This window comes from Chaetodon auriga, chromosome 12, assembly GCF_051107435.1.
Source record: "Chaetodon auriga isolate fChaAug3 chromosome 12, fChaAug3.hap1, whole genome shotgun sequence".
Taxonomy (NCBI): domain Eukaryota; kingdom Metazoa; phylum Chordata; class Actinopteri; order Chaetodontiformes; family Chaetodontidae; genus Chaetodon; species Chaetodon auriga.
This window is the reverse complement of record NC_135085.1, coordinates 9,470,261-9,496,403: the sequence shown is the minus strand read 5'-3', so window position 1 is coordinate 9,496,403 and position 26,143 is coordinate 9,470,261. Positions and strand designations below refer to the sequence as shown.

The 26,143-nt window shown below is 41.2% G+C and overlaps 3 protein-coding genes across 3 annotated transcripts; 1 reads left to right on the top strand and 2 right to left on the bottom strand.

The window, feature by feature from the left end:
- The first annotated feature begins 1,170 nt into the window (after positions 1 to 1,170).
- Positions 1,171 to 8,663, top strand: zbtb41 (zinc finger and BTB domain containing 41). The gene is made up of 11 exons (XM_076745814.1): positions 1,171 to 1,299; positions 1,808 to 3,078; positions 3,541 to 3,748; positions 3,919 to 3,988; positions 4,191 to 4,338; positions 4,851 to 4,980; positions 5,093 to 5,188; positions 5,307 to 5,413; positions 5,555 to 5,660; positions 5,798 to 5,886; positions 6,378 to 8,663. The coding sequence occupies exons 2-11, from the start codon at positions 1,839 to 1,841 to the stop codon at positions 7,010 to 7,012; spliced, it is 2,829 nt and encodes a 942-aa protein (XP_076601929.1). The 5' UTR covers positions 1,171 to 1,299; positions 1,808 to 1,838; the 3' UTR covers positions 7,013 to 8,663.
- A 366-nt stretch (positions 8,664 to 9,029) lies between these two features.
- Positions 9,030 to 12,233, bottom strand: LOC143329233 (complement factor H-related protein 1-like). Its single transcript, XM_076745042.1, has 9 exons — positions 12,166 to 12,233; positions 11,885 to 12,076; positions 10,924 to 11,103; positions 10,575 to 10,766; positions 10,309 to 10,365; positions 9,918 to 10,079; positions 9,664 to 9,834; positions 9,237 to 9,262; positions 9,030 to 9,089 (listed from the first exon to the last, which is right to left on the bottom strand). The coding sequence occupies exons 1-9, from the start codon at positions 12,221 to 12,223 to the stop codon at positions 9,078 to 9,080; spliced, it is 1,050 nt and encodes a 349-aa protein (XP_076601157.1). The 5' UTR covers positions 12,224 to 12,233; the 3' UTR covers positions 9,030 to 9,077.
- Positions 12,234 to 14,173: 1,940 nt separating this feature from the next.
- Positions 14,174 to 19,772, bottom strand: LOC143329231 (uncharacterized). The gene is made up of 12 exons (XM_076745038.1): positions 19,700 to 19,772; positions 19,419 to 19,610; positions 18,814 to 18,993; positions 18,490 to 18,681; positions 17,851 to 17,955; positions 16,241 to 16,339; positions 16,039 to 16,137; positions 15,883 to 15,936; positions 15,408 to 15,464; positions 14,540 to 14,701; positions 14,341 to 14,437; positions 14,174 to 14,201 (listed from the first exon to the last, which is right to left on the bottom strand). The coding sequence occupies exons 1-12, from the start codon at positions 19,755 to 19,757 to the stop codon at positions 14,174 to 14,176; spliced, it is 1,323 nt and encodes a 440-aa protein (XP_076601153.1). The 5' UTR covers positions 19,758 to 19,772.
- Between the last annotated feature and the right edge of the window lie 6,371 nt (positions 19,773 to 26,143).

The following is a 26,143-nucleotide window of genomic DNA, read 5'->3' as shown; positions in this document are numbered from 1 at the left end:
ACACTGTTCACCAGCGGTCCCCGACCGGTTTCACGTAAAGCAATAATTTGCCGGACCGGAATAAAACGAACAAAAACAAGTTATTAAAAACACAACTCATCATTACCCTGAATGTAGTTGCTGTAATTAGTGGGAGCCCTGCGCTTGTTTCTCTTCAACGAGAAGGCTTCATTGCCTCTTTTGCGAGCCTGCACATATTACGCAGAGCGGACTTGGTGCGTGAGAATCACCTGAAGCGATAAACCTGTGTTTTAAGTGGACTGCTGATATTGTCTCTTAAATGCAGCTTTCTTTTTCTTGGAAGTTGTAGGCTCTTCTTCTTCTGTCTCATCATTTAGTCTTTTCCCCTTTCCGAAGAAAGCTCTACAAAGACGTTTTTTTTTTTTTTTTTTACTCATTTTTGCTAGCTGGTAGGCTTTCTTTCTTTTTTTTTTTTTTTACTACCATATCACATAACCGAGACGAGTGGTTTGAAATGTGTACAGAGGCACAGGCGGATGCACCTGGTTTTCACAATAAAACTTCTTTCAGACTCTGATGATAAATATTTTTGTTTAGTCTCTCTGCCCGGTACCAAATGGTCCACAGACAGGTACCGGCCGTAACATGTATCATTCATCTATAGATCCAGCATGCAGTATATGCTGTATATACGAAGTATACATGCAAGTTCTGTACATGACCACCCATTTCATGTATATAAAGTAATAGTAAATGAGAGCAAACCCGTGTCAAATTCCCTATATACTTACACATACTTGGCTAATAACATACATTCAAAACAAATAGTGTACAGGTACCTTAGAATTGTAGAGTGCAATACTTGACTAAATGTATTCAGCTGCTTTTCACTTCTGTTAAAGACTAAAACCGTAAAGTGGCAGGCAGCAGTTAATCAAAGTATGCTATTATCTTTCAGACTACGTTACCCATGATACCTTCGGCGCGTGAACTCTCGCGTGAACCTAATGTCAGACTCCACATCTCCCTCATTTAATTCGTTGTTGACTCTTCGTACGTTACATATAAAATTAACTAACAACGGCATTAATGTCTGTATTTCTCTCACTATTTTGTTCATTTGTACGTGTGTTTACGCCTCTAAACAAAAGCTGCGGAGGACAAAAGGTGAAACAGCCAATGGGCGAACGGGTTGTTACGGTGTCCGACATTTCTGGTAGGACGGGAGGGTGGGGCGTTACAGAGACTCAGGAAATTATTTTTCCTCCATTTATTTTCCACATTACTGACATCAGCAGCAGTGTACAGAGCTTTGTAAACGCGGCCCGTATATGTAAGGTAAGATTTATTTTTGAAAAACGTCCCGATATAAGCGTTAATGTCCGGAGTAGCAGTAAGGGTCGTTTGTCAACACTCTCCTCGGAGGGGGGCCGCCTGTCAGACTGATAACTCAACGTTAGGGGTCCTCGAGGTGGAGAGCGAATGAGCAAATGCAACCGTTTGGATCGTGAATAATTCAGGATAGCAGTACGGTGCTAGCTTAACTTCACATTTCCGTCAGGCCCGTATTGCGTTAAAAAAAATAGGATAAATATACGTCAAACGTGAGCAGTGAGACGTCATTGTGCATCTTTTCATGCATTGTTTGCACATTTCTGATAACTTTTCACCACAACGTCCCCTTCACGTCAGCTACATGCTGTTAATACCATTGTTGCGTTGTTAAATCAGGTACATTTATATGCTAAGCCTCTTGAATATCAAATCTTTCTCAGAACCCGTTACTTGGGAGAGTTGGCACTGATGTGATCAATGTGCTTACTGTTTCTATGTCTCTGGTTTTCAGGAGCTTTCATGGTAGCCCAACAGATACACAAATGAAGAGAAAGCCTTGTAATCCTCTGCGTCCCAAACGCAGCAGGCAGGTCAGTGCCAGCAGTGAATGTCCCATAGAGCCAGGCACTGCCCTGGGCTCCAACGCCCCACCAAATCCTGAAACTGCCCCAGAATCAACCTCACAAATCAGGCACCTGGCTATGTCGCAGCACGGTCACAACCTCCTCAAGTTCTTGAATGAGGACCGGACCCGACAGAGGTTCTGTGATGTGTCGGTGTCTGTGGGTGGGAAGGTCTACAGTGCTCACAAGGTGGTGTTGGCCCACGGGAGCAGCTACTTCCATGCTGAGCTGTCCAAGAACCCTACTACAACGCATGTGACTCTGGACCATGTAGAGGACTCTGTTTTCCAACACCTCCTTGGATTTTTGTACACCTCTGAGTGTGCTGTTGCAGAGATGGACCTCCCGGCTCTGACTGAAGCGGCCCGATTCTTGGACATGATGGATATACTAAAGCTACTGTATGAAGAAGGGGACAACAACCCAGTATGTGCGGTCCAGGCACAGGATGAGACAAGAGGGTCTCCTGAAGTGGAAATGACCTCCAGTGACTCACCAGCAGGGGACACAGACATCCAGAGCCCATCCGATGTTCACTGCACCATGTCCAGCCAACAGTTTGGCACTGAAAACTCCCTGCAGATCCACTTGGCTGAGAGTCACATGGATGTACAGCAAGAAACCTCAGCTGAGAAGGAGAAGACGGTTGGTCAGACGACTGCTACCACGCGGAGATCAGCTCGCAGGAGGAGGGCACCCACCAAGTATCAGAGAGACAATGAGGAGTACGCTATCAACACTCCTGAGGAGAAACAAAGGACTGTATCACCAAAAGAGCACGATGAAGAAGCAGGAAAGGTGTTCGTGGAAAACCGAGCCCCCAGACTGGATGTGAATGAGACATGTAAACCAGCACAGGGGGGAGATGTAGGGGATGAGGAGGAGGAGGAGGAGGAAGAGGGTGATGTGAGCACGGATGTGGCTCCACAGAGGAAAGCTGTTGAGGTTTGCGCAGCAGACAAGAGTGGAGGTCTTCAGGGTTCAGAGGTAGAAGGGGTGGAGCACCAGGCTGTTCAAGAGACGGAGGTGCATGTGTCAGCAGCAGGAAGCTCCACCCAGAGTCCAGTGTACCCTGAGGGTCTGGCTCCAGTCATCATACAGACCTCCAGCAAGAAGACTCTCAAGTGCCCCAAATGTGACAAGACCTTTGACCGTGCAGGTGGGAAACGGAGTAAGATCTACATTATGAGTGTTATCATGAGTGTTATTGTTAAAGACTCTATTGCACACGCGCGCTGCAACTAACAATAATTTTTTATTATTAATTTGATGAATATTTTTTCAATTAACTGATTCATGGTTTGATTTATTAAATGTGAAAAATCTCATCATACATTACCACAGCCCGAGATAATGTCTTTAATTTGCTTTCTTTATCCAGCCAACAATCCAAAGATATTTAATTTACAGTGGAAAAACAGCCTATTCTCACATCTGAGAAGCTGGAATAAGCAAACGTTGAACATTTTTTCTTGATAAATGACAATTTATCAACCTGATGGACACCCAATTTAAAATTCAGTAGTCATACTGGCGCCCTGGTTATTGACAGTAATCATACAAATGTCCAAAATGTGTTCCTGATACAATATAACTGATGCACCTTTCCTGCATTTCATAGGGAAGTATGAGAGTCATACCAGAGTGCACACAGGAGAGAAACCATTCCAGTGTGACATCTGCCTTCAACGCTACTCCACAAAATCTAACTTGACTGTACACAAGAAGAAGCACGCCAGCGACGCTCCCTTCCAGAAGAAGGAGCACAAATGCCCCTTCTGTAGCAAACTCCATGCCAGCAAGAAAACCCTGGCCAAGCATGTGAGGAGGTGAGACACAGCAGCGTCATAACATCCAGTCTCCCCAGTGTTCTGTCATTAAGTTTACCTCTGGTCCGCAAAGTCGAGCTAACTCTTCACTAGATTTTCATGATGGCAACAGCTGTGGTTGCTACAGTCAAATTATATGATGACATCACGTATGTTCACTGTCTTGCCAGATTTCATCCAGACCACATTCAAGAGTTTCTTACCAAGAGGAAGAGAAAGAGTGAAGGCTGGAAATGTGCTGTAAGAATAACTTTCAGTCATATTATGTTGATCATTTTTTGCCTGATAATGCAAATGTCAAGTACAGACCACATGTACTTAACATATGTACTCACATACAGATAAATGAGGAATAAATGCTTTTTAGTATAAATAAATGTGCACTGTGTTTTAAGGCAGCTTAGATTTTAACAGTCTGCAACCTTTGGACTTTCTGAAACAGATTTGTCTGAAGACCTTCACCCGCAGACCTCATCTGCAGGAGCACATGATCTTGCACACCCAAGACCGGCCTTTTAAATGCTCCTTCTGTGACGAATACTTCAAGTCCAGGTTTGCCAGGCTGAAGCACCAAGAAAAGTACCACTTAGGTGAGAAATATACAGTGAAAATTCTAGCTGCTGTGCTGCAGTGAGTCAGGGCCGGGGAGGAGGAAGACAAATGAGGAATGCAGGAGGGTCCATCAGAGGAACTGTCCAACCAAACTGAAATGATCATTAAACCTTGAAGGCACATGTCTCTAATTCACACAGCACACATTAATCAATTAATGAAGCTGGTTTATAGTTTTTATTTTCATGCACAAGAAGGCAGATTTTCTGGTAAGAAGAACAAGATAGCCAAATAAAAGATGAATTATCAAGCTCTTCAGGTTCAGAACAAACCTTTGACCTCTCCATTTTACAATTAACTATTAAAATTTAGATAAAATATGTAGTTTTTTGCGCCTGTTCAACCTGTATTGAATGGCAAAGATGTCATGAAAATGTCAAATTGATGTCACTGCTGTAAATCTGATATTCTTGAATTAGAGTAGTCAGGAGCCAAGTTTCTGTGGAAATCAATGCATTGGATGAAGGGTTGCATCCTCTCTCTCTCTCAGGTCCTTTTCCCTGTGAAATTTGTGGCCGACAGTTTAATGACACAGGCAACAGAAAGAGGCACATTGAGTGTACGCATGGAGGCAAAAGAAAGTGGACGTGCTTTGTTTGTGGGAAATCCGTAAGGGAAAGGTACATCTCTCTGTCCCTGAACTTTCCTCACATTGTCTCTTATTTTGGAATGCTGAGCTGTAAACTCGTTTAACCCCATGCTGCCTAATTGAGAGTGTTTTTCTTCGTATAGGACAACCTTGAGAGAGCACCTGAGGATCCACAGTGGGGAGAAGCCTCACCTCTGTAGTATCTGTGGCCAAAGTTTCCGTCACGGCAGCTCCTACAGGTGAGATTTGAACAGCGTGTCCGGTGTTGGTCACGGTGAAACTTTCAAGCTCTCAGCTTCATTGGCTGTGTCTTTACTGGAGTTGCCTGTAATAATGAGCAAACTGTTCCTTGGCCAGGCTGCACCTCAGAGTCCACCATGACGACAAGCGCTATGAGTGTGACGAATGTGGGAAAACCTTCATACGCCACGATCACCTCACCAAACATCAGAAAATACACTCTGGTAGTGTTTCTTCTTCTTTGGCAGTGTGTGCATTGTCTCATTCATGCAGACTTCACTGTATGTCTTATTACAGTGGAAAATACTGTTAGCCTTTCACTGTGTCTCCACTCAGTACTTTAATGTAGCCCGTGTATATTACAGGTGAGAAAGCACACCAGTGTGAAGAATGCGGCAAGTGCTTCCGGCGCCATGATCATCTGACGGTCCACTACAAAAGCATCCATTTGGGAGAGAAAGTCTGGCAGAAGTATGTTGTCTTACAAGTCACAGTCATGCGTATTCTCTCTTTTGGTCATGATGCAAAAGTGGGAACGATTCCCTCAGCTGTCTATTCAAAGTTTATCAGATGTGCTTGGTTTCTGTTAATGAGAAACTTGTTCACAGGTATAAAACTGCTGTGCATCAGTGTGAAGTTTGCAAGAAAGAATTTAAAGGGAAATCCAGTCTGGAAATGCACTTCAGGACCCACTCAGGTAAGGAAACAAAGAAGTCAATGTTTCTGTGAAAACATGTATGAGAACAGAAACACTTTAGAGGTAAGCCCGCCCCACTCTGGTTACTGTCGCTGTGCTTGTCAAGTTTTCTATTCTACCTTAGCGCATGTGCATCTTACAGTGACGACAGCATCAGGTTTACTTTTCATTTCTAGTCGATGATCCTCTACACGAGTCTCAGTCAAGCTGCTCTGAACATTTACAGTTAGTCCAGAATGCAGCTCTCTTTTGATTTCTCATAAGGCTCTGCATGACCTGCATCTCCTCGTTTCATATTCCACTTCTCAACCACTCTGATCCTCTGATCTCACTCTGTTCTCCATCCCCTGCTCCAATGGCAAAACAAAAGGTGATCGAGTCTTTGCTGTTCTTGCCCCAACCCTCTGAAGTCATCTTCCCCCAGTAGAAATGGCTATCTAATCATAGTTTTTTGATACTCACACTGTTGTCCTCTTGGGTTCGTGTGACAGGTGAGAAACCCCACAGATGTCCTGAATGCAACCAGACATTTCGGATCAAGAAGACCTTGACAAAACACATGGTGATTCACTCAGATGCTCGTCCTTTTAACTGCCCCCACTGCAGCGCCACCTTTAAAAGAAAAGACAAGCTCAAGTACCACGTTGACCACGTGCACAGCACCCGGTTTACTGAGCAGCCCCTCAGCACCCTCGGTGAGGATAAAATAGTCTCCATTCCTTTTGAGGAACCTTCTAAAGTGTACCGTGCTGAACCTAAGTCAGCCCTCCAGAGCACCCCTCCTCCTACACATGTCTGCGTGCCCGTCACTTTAGTTCCTGTCCAGATGGCGGGAGGAGCACAGGGCGACTTGAACGTTCACAGGGGCTCATCTCTGACCTCCCAGCCTCACAGCGTTGTGAGCATGCAGGCTCAAGGACAGCAGCAGAACTCTGGCTATCAGGCCGCTACAGACCTAGCATTCTTAGAGAAGTACACCCTCAACCCTCAGCCCGCCAACATTGTTCACCCTGTGAGGCCCGATCAGATGCTGGATCCCAGAGAGCAGTCCTACCTGGGCACGCTGCTGGGACTGGATTCAGCTTCCTCTGTGCAGAACATCTCTAACTCTGATCACTCACACTGATGCTCCTCAGACTAAAACTGGGCCTTTAAGGCACAGTCCAACAAACTTCAACATCATTTAATGAGAAGAGCAGAAGCTCCAGTATTCAGTGTCCACCACACAGAGGGCAGCGTTTGTCAAGTTACAGAAAGCAGGGCTGCTCTGCTTTCAGTGTATGAAATGAAATTTCTCTTTTTAACAAGCAGATGTTTGATGATTTTATACAGTTTGTGTTCCAGCCCCGGTTCCAAAGAAGTGTGTAAAACTTAACGCCCATGTAGTAACATTCTTTATCCAATCATGTGTTCACAAAGTGGTGAACCCCTCTCCATCATTGCTTATGAGTGACTGAGCCTTTCCAGGATGCCAGTTTCATACCCAATCACGATACTATCACCTGTTACCAATCAACCTGTTTACCTGTGGAGTGTTCTTCAGTTGCTTCTGTCCCAACTTGTTTGAAACTTGCTGCATAAAATTCAGAATAGGCAAATATTTACAAAAATCAATGAAGCTGATGAGGTCAAACATTAAATATCTTGTCTTTGTGCTGTTTTCAATTGAGTTTATGTCAAAAAGCATATTACCACATTCTGTTTTATTTATGTGTCAGACAGTGTCCCAGTGTTTTTGGAATCAGGGTTGCTTTGGTTCTTTTTAATATTACTTCTTTCATAACCGATTGCTGCTGTGCATGTCAACATGAGTCTGTTTTTTACTGATTGTGGGAGTTTTTGCTGCCACAGAATAAGTTCTGTTTTAAAGCTGAAGGTATTTTTTTTTTTCAGTTGATAAGAAAATTAATTATTTAATTGATTGATGACAGTGTCAAGGAATTGACGAATTACTGATGTATCCAGCAAAAATAGCATCATTTGCTGGGTCTGGAGTCTATTTTGTCTATAAGTCAGTATTCAAGAGATTAATTGCAATTAATTAGTTCAGTGAATAAGTAAATATCAAGAGGATATAATAATGAAAAAGAATCACTCAATCAAGTTCAACTGTGGCCTTAACGTACATTGAAAGTTGTGTACTGGCTGTACAGCGTGTCAATGAAATATTTGGGGTTTGTGAGGGTGTGATGCAGAGTTAAAGGTCCAGTGTGGAGGATTCAGAGGGATCTATTGGCAGCAATGGAATATAACATTCATGTTCATGTTTTCATTCATGTACAATCACCTGAAAATAAGAATCATTGTGTTTTCGTTACATTAGATTGAGCTCTTTATATCTGCACAGTAATGTTGCACCGCCATGTTTGTACAGTAGCCCAGAATGGACAAACCACACTGAACACTGGCTCTTGAGAGGACCGTGTTTCTCACAGCCACCCTGCAGTGAGGGGTGTTCAGTCACCTAAATCCTCCACACTGAACCTCAGGCATTTTGTTATTCATGCAGCGTACATATGAGCTTATTATTATTAGTCCATGTATTTGTACAATGTAAATAATACTTTGTTGATTGTGAATTGATCTGTTTTTGGTAATGAAGGAGTGAGAAAAACAAAATCTGTCAAGTGGAATGATAAAGAGGTAAAGACGTCACGTGGTAAAGTAGCTGCCTGTTGCTTCCTGTGGTGGTTTCGCTGATGGTTTGATGGCGGTGACAGTCAAATTTTAAACATTGTCCCATTCTGAAATGATCAGTAAAATTGCATTTGAAAACATTGATGTTTGTGAGTTATTGGCCCTGTGACAGACTGCCGGCCTGTCCGGGATCTACCCCACCTGGTAGAGCCTCATCACCTGTGGCCCTGAATAAGATAAGCACGTGTGCTATATTCAAGGGACGATTTACAAAAACACAAACCCTCTGCAGACGCTTGCAGAAAGATTTACTTTATTCAGACCAGTGTACCAAATACAGCACATCTATCTGTTGTTCTTTTTTGCAGCTCTGAGCATGCAGACAAACACTTTGCTCCTACATTATGCAGGCATTCATCGGACAACGTGACAAGCCAGAAATGGTTTGTGGTGTGACAGCATAATTATAACTTAGTTGCTTCTCAGAAGGTTCCAGGCTGCTCGGTGGTGAGCAGGTCCAAAGGCAGCAGTATCGTCCCCTTGGTGATACAGCCTTAGCAAGTTCTCTATTCGCAGGACAGGTTTTTACAAACAAAAAATGAAATGTGAGAAAAAATAAAGTGAAATATGAACAGTAGTAGTGCCTCATGTGAGATGAAAGAAAACATCAATATGTGTGATTCTCTAAAAAGGTATATTGAGGAGTATCTTACCGCTTTATGCTCGAACCAGTTACAACCTGAAAACAATCACATGCAGGCAGAGCAGTGAATATGTGGAGCAGCTCATTGATTCTCACTATTTTCAGTGAGTGTTCCTGTTTTGTTCACTGAATTAACTTCAGAGGGTTGTTACAGTACCGTTAACCCTGGCTCCATCCTAAGGTGACACAGTTCCCCTATCAGCATCCCTAAATTTTGCTAATTAACACCTTATATCTCAAGGACTCCTGTCATCTCTGTGACAATGATCACACCACTGTTTAACCTGTCAGCCCACTATCTGCAAAACTGACCGGCAGATGGTCAGCGCACACCGTACAGCTTAGCTGACAGAAGGGAAAACGGTGTTGAAAAATCTGTGACCCTGCTGTATTTCTTTCAATGACGTATTAATATGTGAGCTCAAAGCGATACTTACATTGGGAAATCCATAATCTTCCATCAGTACACTGGCACATAGAGTAATGCTCCATCCACCAGTGGTCCTGTTGCACACATTCCAGCTTCACATTCTCACCCTCTTTTATATATTTAACCCCAGCAGGTTTTAAGTGAAGATGTCTGTCAGTGTTCACAGAACAGAAAGCAGCTGCGCAAAGGAAACAACAGAGACTGTGTTAAACTTTCCATCCAACCGTCTTTGACAGACTTTTACAGTTGGCTTGTTTGTACCTTTGCAGGTGGGGATTTGTGACCACGTGCCGTCGCTGTAACACACCACCTTGTCTGGACCCACCCGTTTGTAAAAAACATTGCATTGGTACTTCAAAAACATGTCACCAGTTTTCACAACATCACCATTAGGAATTCTGGGATGTTTTCCACAGTTGCTGACTGAAATAAAAAACATAAAAAGGTCTATTCAAGCAAAATTTCACCACACATTTTGATTTCCTCAGCTTTTTACCAGCTGCCTCACGGATGGACCCGGTCTATCCTCAAATCCCACAATAAGGTTAATGATGACAGCCAGTGAAATAGACAATTTTTCCCAAATAACCCAGTAAAAGAGAAGTTACCTGATATACGTGATGTAAAAGGAAAAATTCATCTATTTATTTACTTGCAATGATTTGAGCTTCAGTCTCTCTCTCACTTGGTCCGGAGCTGGTGGCAGATCCTGTAAGGATCAGTGGACACGTCAGTCAGTATCGTACTGGAAGGCTGTTTTTTATTAGCATCTGAACATTTTTCCCATCGTTGAACAGAACAGGAAGTTGCATTAAATCTTTGCAGGTCACTTGATCCATAGTTAATATAGAATTATTGATTACAGCAGCTTTAAGAATAACAGAACTCATCAGCGTTACAACTTACAACTCCACTTACTGCATATTGGGCCTTCAGACCAGGTTCCAGATGAGCAAAAAATGATTTTTTCATAGACTCCTCCCTCTGCAGTATATCCATCTTCACATTCATACTGCACTTGTGCATCTAGATCAAACAGCTCCTGGTATTCCTCATGAACGATGACTGCATGGGGGATTTGAGGGGGCTCACCACATGCATAAATACTTTCTGTAAATAAGACAATGAATCATGGTCAAGAACAGGAAAAGGTGTCTGGATGGATAACTTCTTGATTGTTGTATTTGGGGCAATGGGTTTAAGATTAAGACAGCAGTGTTATTCTGCTCACTGTTATCATTTGTTTGTTTGCATCTGACAGACTTACTCTCACAGACTGGCGCAGGGGACCACGTTCCATTTCTGCATTCAGCCGTGGCATTCGAGGCTTTGTATTGATATCCTTTGTCACATGTTACGCGTATTGTGTTTCCCTCCTCATACCAACCCTTTTTTTTCTCAATGTGTTTTGCATTGGGGATAGCTGGTGGAACACAGGCTTTTTCATCTGAGGGGGGAAAAAGAACAGGACAACGTTTTCAGACTTTACAGAGCAGCTTAATATAATATCTTAGGATTTTTTAATATTGACACTTTACAGCGTTAAGACCCGCTTGTGCTCGTTCATCACAGGTTTCAAGTTGTTAATGGTTCAGTTTACGAGTGACCTTCTCAGGTTCATGTGAATAATTTTTAGATGCCTAAAGACATTACACTATACACATTCACAATATAAAAGCAAAGATGAGAGAAAAAAGAAACACTGTGTGTAACATTGTGCAATATATATATTTTTTCTGATTTCCCACTGGTGACCACTTGGATTCCTCTTGTTACCACTTGTGGGGTCCCAGGTTTGGAACCCACTGTTCAAAGCTAGTATAATAGCTAGTAAATGTCATTATGAAGCGTTATAGAGAGTAATAATGTGTGGAAGGGCAAGCATTTGTTACATGTATGATTTGCATTTTTGCCTTGAGTGAAAGTGTAGTGAATATACTTGAATAATCTGTTAATTTGTAGACAATCTGTCTTCCATTCAGTGTGAGCATCTGATTTCAGGTATTTCTTTACAGTCCTGTAGGCTTCTTTTAAAACGTTGCATCTAAAATGAGCAGCACCATCACACACAATTGTAAAATGCCATTTTTATTCAATTTCTAGACTAATTTGATGTGATTATTGTCTTTTCATTGACTAACAGATGACATCACTCAATAGCAGCAGACACCTCAAAGGATTCAAAGCACCTTCAGACAATCCTGTAGAGATATCTATGAAACACTTACCTATACATTGTGGTTCATGAGACCATTTGCCATTTTGACACGTGCTTGTTGCCCACCAACCCTCCACGACTGGTTTACGTCCGCTTTCACAAGCATAAGTGAGGGTGGCTTCATCGGCATAAGTTTCATGTTCAGGGACAAAATAACCACCATTCAGTGTGGGAGCAGGACAAGGCAGAGCTGCACTTTGTGCTGAAATACAACAATAAACAAAAATACACATTAAACATACATTTAACAAATTACAATGTTTCCAAAGTGACGTTGGTCAGCGTTCTTACCGTGCAGCACGCCTGGAAACCAAACCAGGAGAACAAATCTGAGACACTTCAGCCACATTTTGTCAAGAATCAGCACGACAAAGCAGAGTGAAGAGCCCAGCTCACATCTGGACCAGTTAATAATTGTTGAGAGCATTTCCTGAAAAGGACCATGAGGTTAAGAAACAGTAAACATCAGGCTGAATCACTGTCAGCAAGCTGCTGCTCGGAAGCCAACACACCCACCCACACACACACACACACACACACACACACACACACACACACACACACACACACCCACCCACACACACACACACACACACCCACCCACCCACACACACACACACACACACACACACAAAACCAAATAGGCTCCATGTACTGCAGTCAGATCAATCAGTCACATTGTGCAAAACTGTCTTGGTCAAATGCTGCTTATCACACATGTCAACAAAATACACAGATCAGTGTTGTGCACAGCAGTTGCTACATTTTTGTAAATTTCTTTACTTTATTTCTTATAATTTTTCCTCCTCTTTGGTGCACACCAAACATCATGCAGCAGTGTATGCTGAGAGTTAACAATATTCTATAAAACACTGCTCTTGTTGTTTCACATTTGTTCATTTGTTTAAGAAAAACCCCAAATGACTCATTTGATTTCCAGTTGACGGTCCAGCCTGCTGTGATCAGAGGTCAGCATTCAGAAATAAGCACAGCAACACCGAAGGACAGACTTTAGAAACAGAGGTGGAGTTCTGTTTTAGATGCATTAATTATGAAGCTCATGTTCCATGTTTGCTCCTATGGGATGCGATATTTACCTTGGTGTCATACAGCTTGTTTTTGAATTCTAGCTCAAACACTGATAGTTATCTGCTGGGTCCTCATGTGCTCTGCAGGATCTTATTCAGCCCTGAAAGCAGCCTTTTTCACAGAGGACATGTTGACATGTAGGAGACAGACGGGTGTAAATAATAACATGAATGCTGATGTTGCTGATTCAGTCTGATGGTCCTGGAACTGAAAGTTGCAAGAAATCTTTGTAGAGCTCAAAGAAACTGCAGTCGTTTGATAATTGATAACATGTCGGGTGATAACTGTTCTAAACAGTTTGTGGACAAAATGACACAAAGGTCTCTGGTGAGGTTTCTGGCAAACATTTTATTCAGACTGCTGAAGAGGCCACATAAAATTCATTTATGTGTTTAAAGTGTTGATCATGTTATTTGTGCATTAAGATTTCCAGTCGTAAAGACACAAGCTGACTGTCATAGAACAATCAGATCCAGCACTGTGTGTATGTATTTTCCATTAAAATGAAAAAACAATGACTTAAATGAAAATAATCAAATGCAAATGTGGCAACAAAAAAAGCCTTTGTTGTCAGTCCTGCAGGAGGTCCTCTGCTGCTCTTCACTGGCAATGTCCCTGGTTAGAACAGAGACAAGAAGCAACAAAGTTAACAGATAATCAGTTAATGTAAAACTGCTGAATGAAACATGTTATCCAACATGAAATACACACAACATTTTTATACTAATGCAATTCTTTGAAGAGTAAATGAAAGACTAACACTTACATAGTAATGGTCATGAGATGAACAACCTAAAAAGAATCCATTGACAGCAGTCAGTATTTCAGCAGGAGATTTCATTCACACAAACTTTTGTTCACTTCATTTCCTCTTGGCTGCACCAACTGAGGAAAATATATTCTGTTCTTAAAGGACTAGACTCCTTGTCAGGGTTTGTTTATGTTGATTTGTGTTCGTGTAATAACGTATTTTACTCATCATAAACTGCCCTTTGTGGGGTTGTGGGGTGTCTGGACCTAACATGGTGAAACATTGGTAGGCTGTGGTGGTGGTGGAGGATAAAGGGGAACAAACATGCTTTGTAATGTGAAAAGTAGGAGGACCAGCAATAGAGGGATTCCAGAAGCTGTCTGGTGTGGTGGACACAGAGACTTTGTAAAGTTGGAATAGTTTGACTTTATTGCCGTTTCATGAAAAAGAATGCTGTTGTCATCGAGAGCACGCTGCAAGAGGGCGACTGTCCAGAGGACAAAAAGGCAGAAACTAAAAGCATTGTGGCAAACTGAAATGTGAAGAGCTTATTTAAATACTTACACTTTGTGAAAGATATTCTTTTATTACTGCAGCGAAAAATACTGTAATCTCTCCAATTACACCAAAAACTCGTTGTCTCTCCGTCCTTTAGGTATTCAGTGGCAGGTATTTTAATGTTGTACTCAGCATATTGAGCAGGATCCAGGACACAGAACGTGTCTGCAAAAAAATCAGCAGAAAGGAAAATATATATCTAATTATTTGGCTGACATCTTTGATAGAGTTGTGGATTGAAAAATAATGATATTGACTAGTTTATACCTTTGCAGACGGGTAATTGTGACCAGCTGCCATCGCTGTGACACACCACGGTGTCTGAACCGACTTGTGTGTAAAAAGCATTACATCGGTATTTCAAAAACAATCGATCTGTTTGCACAACAACACCATCTGGAACCACTGGGTGATCTCCACAGTTACTGACTGAAAGGAAAGAGTGGTTATTTAACAGTCACAGTATCCCAGTCAATGAGTGATTACAGCAGCAACATCAAAGCTTATTGTAATAAAATGAACATGATGAAATCAACCTTATTTTGTTTATCTAGAACATCCCTGACTGGCTTTATAAACAGATTTAATCCTTGCTTTTTCCAGTGTGGAATGCCTAATTGACTGCACTGTAGTCTTTAATACCATTTGACCTCACCTGCTGCCTCTTCTCACCTGCCAGCCATGAGCTTCACAGGGAGGATGTAACACACAAATAATACACACTATCTCTCCCACATGCTACCCTCTGCCATGCAGGCACCACAACCAATCAGCAGGAGTCATGAGTGCAGTGATATAGACATGATCCCTCACTGGCTTCCCACCAACAAACATTGCCAATTATAGTTGTTTGAATGCACTTCCAATCCAGAGATACCATTGCTGAGAGCCAAAACAAGGTCTCTGCAGCAATGAGCAAAGGTTTTGACCCAAGCTATCCCCAAATGATTCAGTAAGGCTGTTCTGAAATGATACAGATTTCTTCTGAATGACCACTGACTCTAAATTTGGCTTTTTATTACAGTAACCAGTCAGCAAGTGAAGAAATATTTGACAATTTATACCAAGTAAATACATAAAAAACACAAGTTTAATGTATGCAATCTGAATGAAACAATGAATCTGAATGATTTACTTGGTGTGAATGGTGGACCGCTGTCTCTCCCATCTCCCCCCAAGGTGGTAGAAGATCCTGTAAGATAAAGAACAGATAAATGTCTGTTTCCACAACAGAAGACACACCAGTCAGCATCATTTTGAGATGTTCTTTGGCATACATCTTTTTCTGAATGTTTTTATGCCAGCAATTCTTCATGTTTTTTAGAAACCAAAGACTGCAAATTGTAATGTAAATTTACCTTTCAATCAGTGATTATGAAATGTCTTTTAAAATACAGTTTTTTTCCTACAAAGTCTACAGTGTTGTGTCCTGCTGCTAGATGTACCTCTACCACGTCCAGTACCCGGCCTGGTACCTCTGTCTAACAGGACATATACAGTACATATTGTATTCTATAGAGGGATTGGAGAGATAAATGGATACTCATGCATATCCAATACTCCAATTGCAGATTGTGTCCCAGCGCCAAAAGATGAAGTGTGTTGTCCACCTGTTCCACCCACTGTGGATCCGCCATGTCCAGTGCCTGGTCTGGTATCTCTGTCTAACAGGAAGAGAGAAAATCATGAGACACATACAGTACATATTCTATAGAGGGATTGGATTGGAAAGATCAGTGGATACTCATGCATATCCAATATTCCACCTGCAGGTTGTGTCCCACTGCCAACAGATGAAGTGTGTTGTCCACCCGTTCCACCCACTGTGGAGCTGTCATGTCCAGTGCCTGGTCTGGTATCTCTGTCTAACAGGAAGAGAGAAAACACGTGAGACATATACAGTACTGATTCTATAGAGGGATTGGATCAGAGAGATAAATGGATACTCATGCATGTCCAATATTCCACCTGCAGGTTGTGTCCCACTGCCAACAGATGAAGTGTGTCCTCCACCTGTTCCACCAACTGTGGATCCACCATGTCCAGTACCTGGTCTGGTACCTCTGTCTAAATGGAAATTAATTATAACAATAAAATAACAAGATATTTGAAGTGTTCTATTGAGAGATTTGATAAATGGGCATACTGTCTAGTAGGATTCCTCCCTCATTCCTAGTGTTTCTGTTGCCTGTGATTCACAATACCCAATCTAGCCAGCCCCACACCATTGCTCCAGAGTTCCACCACTAGCTAATCTTATAACAAATTACTCTTGGTTGAACTTTTACATGGTCTGAGTTCTTCTTTTGGATCTTGAGGAATTAACAGAATGACCTGGCCAAATGGACCTTGAAGACCAGGGAACAAACAACATGCAACACGCCACATCCAAACAAGGAATCTTCCTTGGACACCATGAACAGTTTCTCTGCATGCTCTCCGGCACTACTCAAGTCATGGGAACTCATGTCACAATTAATGAACCAACTCTCTCTGTTACCGTCTATAATAGCTCCCTCAACCTCTTCAGTGTCCCTGCTTGCCACAGTCATTCAACCACCTGAACCACACCAAACATCTGCATTACCGCCTGCACCCACGCTGATAAGAGAATCATATTTCACAGACCCCGAGCCTTTCACTGGTGATACTTCCTACTACAGTGCTCTATGATTATCAATCAGCAGCTAATAACTGTTGAACCACAGGGATTGAGATGTCTTGCTGATTACATATGGATTTTAGGGTGCTGGCAGTGGATTCCCATTGGAATGACGAGGCTCTGCAGGGGGTGTCCATTAAATACTGAGTGAACAATTGAAAGATGAAATTGCTTCACATGATGAACTCAACTTCAATCTCTCACTCCCCAGCTATCAAGTTAGACAACTGCCTGCGAGAGTGGTGTTGTGAAAAAGTCGGTAAGACACACCAGTCATGATCCACCTCCCGGACCTCCGTTTTCACTTCCACCATAGTAAGAATCTAGCCTCTCTTGGGCACCTTAAAGCTACACAAAAGGTATACTTTCGAGAGATATGTGATAAAAGGGATTTACCACAAATTATAAAATGTACAGTTGTGCCAGCAGAGAGAACCAATTTCTATTTCAAACAGGCTTAAACTACATACAGGCCATTATCCTTAATTCCTTAAAGCTACACAATGCCCAAATTGACTCGCCTGCTGCGAGAGCTTTAAGTTGGAGACTTTTTTGTCACTCACATTCTTTACACTCTTCTTTATTTCTTGCAAACCTGCAGACCTCACTTTCTCTCAGGTCAAGAATCTCTTCACTTATGCCCTCATTCTGGTCTAGTCACACCTCACTCACAAATTCATCGTCGGGAAAGATATGGCCCAGAGGAGTGATCGCGGGTACCCTCTCATTCAGGATACTCAGATGGTCATGGATTTCCATGTTTGCCTCTGATTCACAATAAACAACCAAGTCAGTCAACTCTTGGTTGAACTTTTACATCTCCAAGTCTAAACTCTACTTTTCTGTCCCGAATGATTACCTAAAACATAACATGTACTAATTCATAATACAGATATAATACAAATCAGTAAGCTACCTCCACCTGCAGGTCGTGTTCCCCTGTCAGTCGAAGTAACGTGTTCCCTACTGGTTCCCACCTCTGCAGAACCACCTTGTCCAGTACCTGGTCTGGTTATTCTCCCTAAGTGGAAAAACATCGGGTATACAAAAGGTATACTTTAGAGAGATATGTGATAAAAGGGATTTACCACAAATTATAAAATGTACAGTTGTGCCAGCAGAGAGAACCAATTTCTATTTCAAACAGGCTTGAACTACATACAGGCCATTATCCTTAATTTTCAATTTTATATGTCTGATAAAATGTCTCCCTGTTTTTAGATAGGCTTACTGAAGCCTTGAAACTCAAGGGCATGAGTATCCCACGGTATATCACGGTATGACTTTTGTCATTTTTGGTTTTGGAAAGATAGATAAAAGACATGTTTTAAACTTTACATACAGGTTATCATTCTGATTACAGCCCCATGCACACCGTTTCACACGTGGAGAAATCCAAAGATTGACAGGCCTGTCATGCTTAGTTATGGTTTCTACCTCTAGCTATGGTAAGAAAATCACTATTCAAGAGGGTCTAGTGAACAGTCAATAATTTCTTTCACATTTAGTGAAAAGTATTTGTATCACTGTCTATCTCAGTATACTATTCACTTACCGCATGTTGGCTTTTCAGACCAGGATCCAGATATGCAAAAGATGGTTTTTTTGTTGTCTCCTCCCATTACAGTATACCCATCTTCACATTCATACTGCACTTTTGAATCTGGAGCAAACAGTTTCTGGTATCCCTGACGAACGATGACAGCATGGTTGACTTTAGGGGGCTCATCGCATACGCTGGTACTTTCTGTAAAAATAAACACATTTGTGATGAGTAGGTACAGTAAAGGTGCTCACATGAGGGTTACGTGGTTATGGCTATCATTCTGGTCCCTGCTAGTTTTACAGCTTACGGGTAAAGAACATCTGACAGACTTACTCTCACAGGCTGGCACAGAGATCCATGTTCCATTTTCACATATAGTTGTGGCATCGTTGTCTTTGTGCTCATATCCTTTGTCACACGTTATCCTAACTCTCTGTCCAGCTGTATACCAACCATTTGGGTTTTCTGTGATTTTTGCATTGGGTATCTCTGGTGGAATGCATGCATTTTCATCTGAGGGGAAAAACAAAACAGAAAAACAAACAAACAAACAAACAAACAAAACAGTTGTGTTGACCATCGACAGCTTTGGAATTTTCATTTTACAAAGTATGCTGTGATTATTTGATGCTTATTACAAACAGAGAATATAACAATTAAATTCTTATATATCATATACTGTAGATAGGCTCAACACTGAACACAGTTATTTGTAAATGTAATAACATTTAAGTTGACTTTTTACCCCACAGTCATACAGTGACCGATGGCTGACTTCACCCTTTTGCTGTATCTAAACATCAAATATAAATGAGGTTTTCCAAGGGGGAGAGAAAACCCATAAAACATGAAATGTAACACACAGTTTAAGCTGGAAAACACTTTGGAAGGATTTCAGCATTCAAACAAACCAGTGGATATATTATTAGAACACTTACCTATACATTGTGGTTCATGAGACCATTTGCCATTTTGACATGTGATTGTTGCCCACCAACCCTCCACGACTGGTTTACGTCCGCTTTCACAAGCATAAGTGAGCGTGGCTTCATCAGCATAAGTTTCATGTTCAGGGACAAAATAACCACCACTCAGTGTGGGAGCAGGACAAGGCAGAGCTGCACTTTGTGCTGAAATACAACGATAAACAAAAGTACACATTAAACATACATTTAACAAATTACAATGTTTCCAAAGTGATGCTGGTCAGCGTTCTTACCGTGCAGCACGCCTGGAAACCAAACCAGGAGAACAAATCTGAGACACTTCAGCCACATTTTGTCAAGAATTAGATCAGCACGACAAAGCAGAGTGAAGAGCCCAGCTCACATCTGGACCAGTTAATAATTGTAGAGGGCATTTTCTGAAAAGGGCCATGAGGTTAAGAAACAGTAAACATCAGGCTGAATCACTGTCAGCAAGCTGCTGCTCGGAAGCCAACACACACACACACACACACACACACACACACACACACACACACACACACATGCAAAACCAAATAGGCTCCATGTACTGCAGTCAGATCAATCAGTCACATTGTGCAAAACCGTCTTGGTCAAATGCTGCTTATCACACATGTCAACAAAGTACACAGATCAGTGTTGTGCACAGCAGTTGCTACATTTTTGTAAATTTCTTTACTTTATTTCTTATAATTTTTCCTCCTCTTTGGTGCACACCAAACATCATGCAGCAGTGTATGCTGAGAGTTAACAATATTCTATAAAACACTGCTCTTGTTGTTTCACATTTGTTCATTTGTTTAAGAAAAACCCCAAATGACTCATTTGATTTCCAGTTGACGGTCCAGCCTGCTGTGATCAGAGGTCAGCATTCAGAAATAAGCACAGCAACACCGAAGGACAGACTTTAGAAACAGAGGTGGAGTTCTGTTTCAGATGCATTTAATTATGAAGCTCATGTTCCATGTTTGCTCCTATGGGATGCGATATTTACCTTGGTGTCATACAGCTTGTTTTTGAATTCTAGCTCAAACACTGATAGTTATCTGCTGGGTCCTCATGTGCTCTGCAGGATCTTATTCAGCCCTGAAAGCAGCCTTTTTCACAGAGGACATGTTGACATGTAGGAGACAGACGGGTGTAAATAATAACATGAATGCTGATGTTGCTGATTCAGTCTGATGGTCCTGGAACTGAAAGTTGCAAGAAATCTTTGTAGAGCTCAAAGAAACTGCAGTCGTTTGATAATTGATAACATGTCGGGTGATAACTGCTCTAAACAGTTTGTGGACAAAATGACACAAAGGTCTCTGGTGAGGTTTCTGGCAAACATTTTATTCAGACTGCTGAAGAGGCCACATAAAATTCATTTATGTGTTTAAAGTGTTGATCATGTTATTCGTGCATTAAGAGTTCCAGTCGTAAAGACACAAGCTGACTGTCATAGAACAATCAGATCCAGCACTGTGTGTATGTATTTTCCATTAAAATGAAACAAGCAACGACTGAAATGAAAAAAATCAAATACGAATGTGACCCAAAAAAAGCCTTTGTTGTCAGTCCTGCAGGAGGTCCTCTGCTGCGCTTCACTGGCAATATCCCTGGTTAGAACAGAGACAACAAGCAACAAAGTTAACAGATAATCAGTTAATGTAAAACTGCTGAATGAAACATGTTATCCAACATGAAATACACAAAACATTTTTATGCTAATGCAATTCTTTGAAAAGTAAATGAAAGACTAACACTTACATAGCGATGGTCATAAACTGAACAACCTAAAAAGAATCCATTGACAGCAGTCAGTATTTCAGCAGGAGATTTCATTCACACAAACTTTTGTTCACTTCATTTCCTCTTGGCTGCACCAACTGAGGAAAATATATTCTGTTCTTAAAGGACTAGACTCCTTGTCAGGGTTTGTTTATGTCGATTTGTGTTGGTGTTATGACGTATTTTACTCATCATAAACTGCCCTTTGTGGGGTTGTGGGGTGTCTGGACCTAACATGGTGAAACATTAGTAGGTTGTGGTGGTGGTGGAGGATAAAGGTGAACAAACAGTCTGTAAATACTATTCAAAATTTCTTACAATTCTTTACAATTTCTTTCTTTTTATTCTTATTTAATTTTATTCTCTCACTCTTTTGTATATATACTGATGTTGTTTCTAATTTGCATGCATTTCTTATATTAATCTGCTCTACTGATGCTGCTGTAATCTGGAATTTCCCCTCGCAGGACTAAAAAAGGAATATTGAAATTGAAATTGAAATTGAAACATGCTTTGTAATGTGAAAGGTAGGAGGACCAGCAATAGAGGGATTCCAGAAGCTGTCTGGTGTGGTGGACACAGAGACTTTGTAAAGTTGGAATAGTTTGACTTTATTGCTGTTCTCATGAAAAAGAATGCTGTTGTCATCGAGAGCACGCTGCAAGAGGGCGACTGTCCAGAGGACAAAAAGGCAGAAACTACAAGCATTGTGGCAAACTGAAATGTGAAGAGCTTATTTAAATACTTACACCTTGTGAAAGATATTCTTCTATTACTGCAGCGAAAAATACTGTAATCACTCCAATTACACGAAAAACTCCTTGTCTCTCCGTCCTTTAGGTATTCAGTGGCAGGTATTTTAATGTTGTACCCAGCATATTGAGCAGGATCCAGGACACAGAACGTGTCTGCAAAAAAATCAGCAGAAAGGAAAATATATATCTAATTATTTGGCTGACATCTTTGATAGAGTTGTGGATTGAAAAATAATGATATTGACTAGTTTATACCTTTGCAGATGGGTAATTGTGACCAGCTGCCATCGCTGTGACACACCACGGTGTCTGAACCGACTTGTGTGTAAAAAGCATTACATTGGTATTTCAAAAACAATCGATCTGTTTGCACGAGAACACCATCTGGAACCACTGGGTGATCTCCACAGTTCCTGACTGAAAGGAAAGAGTGGTTATTTAACAGTCACAGTATCCCAGTCAATGAGTGATTACAACAGCAACATCAAAGCTTATTGTAATAAAATGAATATGATGAAATCAACCTTATTTTGCTTATCTAGAACATCCCTGACTGGCTTTATAAACAGATTTAATCCTTGCTTTTTCCAGTGTGGAATGCCTAATTGACTGCACTGTAGTCTTTAATACCATATGACCTCACCTGCTGCCTCTTCTCACCTGCCAGCCATGAGCTTCACAGGGAGGATGTAACACACAAATAATACACACTATCTCTCCCACATGCTACCCTCTGCCATGCAGGCACCACAACCAATCAGCAGGAGTCATGAGTGCAGTGATATAGACATGATCCCTCACTGGCTTCCCACCAACAAACATTGCCAATTATAGTTGTTTGAATGCACTTCCAATCCAGAGATACCATTGCTGAGAGCCAAAACAAGGTCTCTGCAGCAATGAGCAAAGGTTTTGACCCAAGCTATCCCCAAATGATTCAGTAAGGCTGTTCTGAAATGATACAGATTTCTTCTGAATGACCACTGACTCTAAATTTGGCTTTTTATTACGGTAACCAGTCAGCAAGTGAAGAAATATTTGACAATTTACACCAAGTAAATACATTAAAAAAAACACAAGTTTAATGTATGCAATGTGAATGAAACAATGAATCTGTATAATTTACTTGGTATGAGCTGAGGACTGCTTCCTCCCCCATTTAAGTCAGTGGTGTCAGAAGATCCTGTAAGATACAGAACAGTGATAGGTGAGAGAGCACTTGACTGAAATGTTTTTTGTTTTTTTTTTAAAGACACTGAAATGCTAGAATTTAATGCTCTCACCATACAGCCTTCCTGGAAAGCAAACCAGCAGAAGAACGAATCCAAGATATCTCGTGCACATTTTGCCAGTCATAAAAATCAACGCAGAGTGAAGAGCCTATTTCAGATCAGAATCAGTTAATTATTACTGAGGGCATCTCCCCAAAAAGTTAAGAATCACTGAGTAAACACACTTTGGCATCACACTACTACACTGATAAAAAGCTGCCCATTTCTATCAATACCTCATATATATGCTACTAAATCAGAATTAAGACATATAAAGTGGCTTTCACAAGTCATCACGAGTTTGTATCTCTGTAATTATGATATTATCTCCATACTGTGATTTTATCTTACAAGTTATATAAACCAGGTAAACACACATAAATCCTTTATTCTGATTACCAGGTCAGCATGATGACAGTCACTTTCCTGATCAAAGATGAGAATTAAGGCCTTCAGGCTTCAGTTTAAACCCTAATTTTGTATGTTTTGTGTCCACCAAGTGTCATTTCTTCTGTATCTGTTTACACAGTGCAGCAACAACAACACTGATTAATTTGTTTAGAGTCCAGATTTCAAAATGATTTCCCGGACTGCTGTTATCAGAGTTCAGCATTATGAAATACCAAACACAGTCAGGCCAAAGATCAGACTGCAGCAACAGAGGTCAAATTCTGCAAAAAGATGCATTTGATCATACAGCAAACGGACAGGAAGCATCCTGCATATCACGTATTAAAATGACTCAGATTGATAATGGTGATTATGATGTGATCATACAGTCTGCCTTTCAGACTCCATGACAGTCTTTGTTTGCCATCTGCTGGATAGTCACGTGCTCTGCATCGCTTTCCCCAGTCAATCACAAGTCCCTGAACATGTCGCAGCAGCATACTGTACTGAGACATCTACAGTATCGAATGGCCACTTGAGGCTGGCTCCAAATTCAAGTCAATCCCCATAGACCCCCATATTAAAATATGCAACGCCATGGCAGAAATAAACATGTTTACAGCCAGGTACAAAAAACGGTTTTGGTCCCTATCGTTAACTTCCCCATTTATGACAACTCGTTTAAATCACATTAAGGCTTACAGTCATGTAAGCCTTAATGTAATCTTTTTTTGTACATGGTGTCACCATGTACAAACAAACAAACAAACAAACAAACAAACAAACAAACAAACAAATAAAGCAGCTTAAGTGCCCTCTTGGATGCCTCCATGGAAGATAAAATGTGATTAAATGCCCCTACATGCTAGAAAACTAGCTGGCCTCTATGTGCCTTGAAATGTTTGGTCATTTAGTGCTCTACTAACAGCTAACATTAGCATACGTTAGCTGAACCCTGTAGTTTTTTTTTTTTTTTGGCTATTTATATATAATGTGCATGTATACATAGTAGATCACAAGGAAAAACAGTGTGACAACAAATGGCAGAAGTTCCTAAAAAGTTTGTATGGTTTGCTTTGAAACTCCTAAACGCTCCCACAGAGCAGTGCCTGTCTGTCCACTCTTATGAAATTTAGATGATCTTATCTTGAGCAATCAGCCTTTTGTTTTCTCAAGATAACGAGTGAAATTAACCCGTTCTCATGAGGAAAAAAAATGACTGGCACTGAAAAAAAATCAGTGCAAGCACAGCCTTTCCTGTCTTCTGTACTCTTCTAAAAACATTAAACATTAGACCATTAAAGCAAACAAATTAACAATACAGAAACTATAATAAAACTATAAGATTTTAGAAAACAGATCACCAATTCAGAAAACAAAACAGTGAAAGTTCCATCACTGTCTGCACTGTTTTGTTGTTGTGCTGAGTTTTTCCTCCTCTGGGCCACCGTACTTTAGAAGACGCAGCTGACCTTTGAGAGCTCAAGTAAGTCGAGAAATTTCTAATCATGTTCTCTGTTTCAGTTTTGTAATTTTTTGTAAGGTCTCACTGGGAACAGCTTCAAAAACCAGCAGAAAGCAATTATTGACCTGCGATGATACTGTATCGCTTCCAGGGACGACCTGAGAAAGTGAAGCAGGATCAAATGTTGGAAAAGACGAAGTAGAGTCTGGATGCAATCTGTCCTGCTCTTTGTTCCTCCCTCAGACTCCAGAGGTTTTTATTGATTTCTCCTCCCACTGTCTGCTTTACCAATCTGGCCCTGCCCTCGCTGATTGATGAGAAAGGTCACTTGCCAATTTCCTCTTGGGGTTTTTTTCTCCTTCATCATCCGTCTTGCCACACCACATCTTCCTTCAGTCTAGATTTTCTTCTCATGCCTTAAACCATCCATGGAAATGCACTGAGATATTATATTTCCTTTTGTTCTTTTTAATTTGTGCAAATTACCACCAGATTACTTGTCATTTAGGAAACATCCCCTTCAGACTTCATCTGCCAATAAGCAGCTAAATAATTACTGGGGTTTCAACACTTAGAAAGCAGCCAGGAACAGTCGGTTAGAGTTTGCTGCTAAAGCCTTTGCAGCCGGCCTCCATTTGCTGTAAAGACTGTGGAAGGAACACATGACGTACAGTCTATGCTCCATTACCAGCACAAGCTACTATATCAGAAGTTCATCCTGACCTTGTAGCTAAAAGCTGTCAGCCAGAGTTAACTGAGAACTTCAGCAGCTTTTTAGGCTTTAAACACTTTTTTCCTCCCTAATCTTTGAGCGGCAAATGGGGAAGTCCATGAGCTCTGGCTGTGGAGCCCCTGAGACGTGAGGTTTATGAGATGAATATTCATCTTCACTCCCTTTTCACCCTTGAAACACACACAGATGTGAATGCCAGCAGACGTGGCTTCCTGCATGGCAGCGTGAAGCAGCAGATGGAGGGAAGGCTTCAGGGCCAGCAACAAAGGCTTCCCATCAAAGCACTGGCCTGACTTGAGATGACCGTCCAC

Bases quoted from the DNA above. Each gene is read 5' to 3' on its own strand.
- zbtb41 (XM_076745814.1), top strand. From the start codon at position 1,839: ATGAAGAGAAAGCCTTGTAATCCTCTGCGTCCCAAACGCAGCAGGCAG. The intron at 4,339-4,850 runs GTGAGAAATATA...TCTCTCTCTCAG, and splicing joins CCAAGAAAAGTACCACTTAG to GTCCTTTTCCCTGTGAAATT. The intron at 5,414-5,554 runs GTAGTGTTTCTT...TGTATATTACAG, and splicing joins ACATCAGAAAATACACTCTG to GTGAGAAAGCACACCAGTGT.
- LOC143329233 (XM_076745042.1), bottom strand. From the start codon at position 12,223: ATGTGGCTGAAGTGTCTCAGATTTGTTCTCCTGGTTTGGTTTCCAGGC. The intron at 11,104-11,884 runs GTAAGTGTTTCA...TTCCCCCCTCAG, and splicing joins TCATGAACCACAATGTATAG to ATGAAAAAGCCTGTGTTCCA. The intron at 10,366-10,574 runs GTAAGTGGAGTT...TGATCCTTACAG, and splicing joins GTCTGAAGGCCCAATATGCA to GATCTGCCACCAGCTCCGGA.
- LOC143329231 (XM_076745038.1), bottom strand. From the start codon at position 19,757: ATGTGGCTGAAGTGTCTCAGATTTGTTCTCCTGGTTTGGTTTCCAGGC. The intron at 15,937-16,038 runs GTGGAATATTGG...TCTTCCTGTTAG, and splicing joins CAGTGGGACACAACCTGCAG to ACAGAGATACCAGACCAGGC. The intron at 15,465-15,882 runs GTGGACAACACA...TTTATCTTACAG, and splicing joins ATCCACAGTGGGTGGAACAG to GATCTTCTACCACCTTGGGG.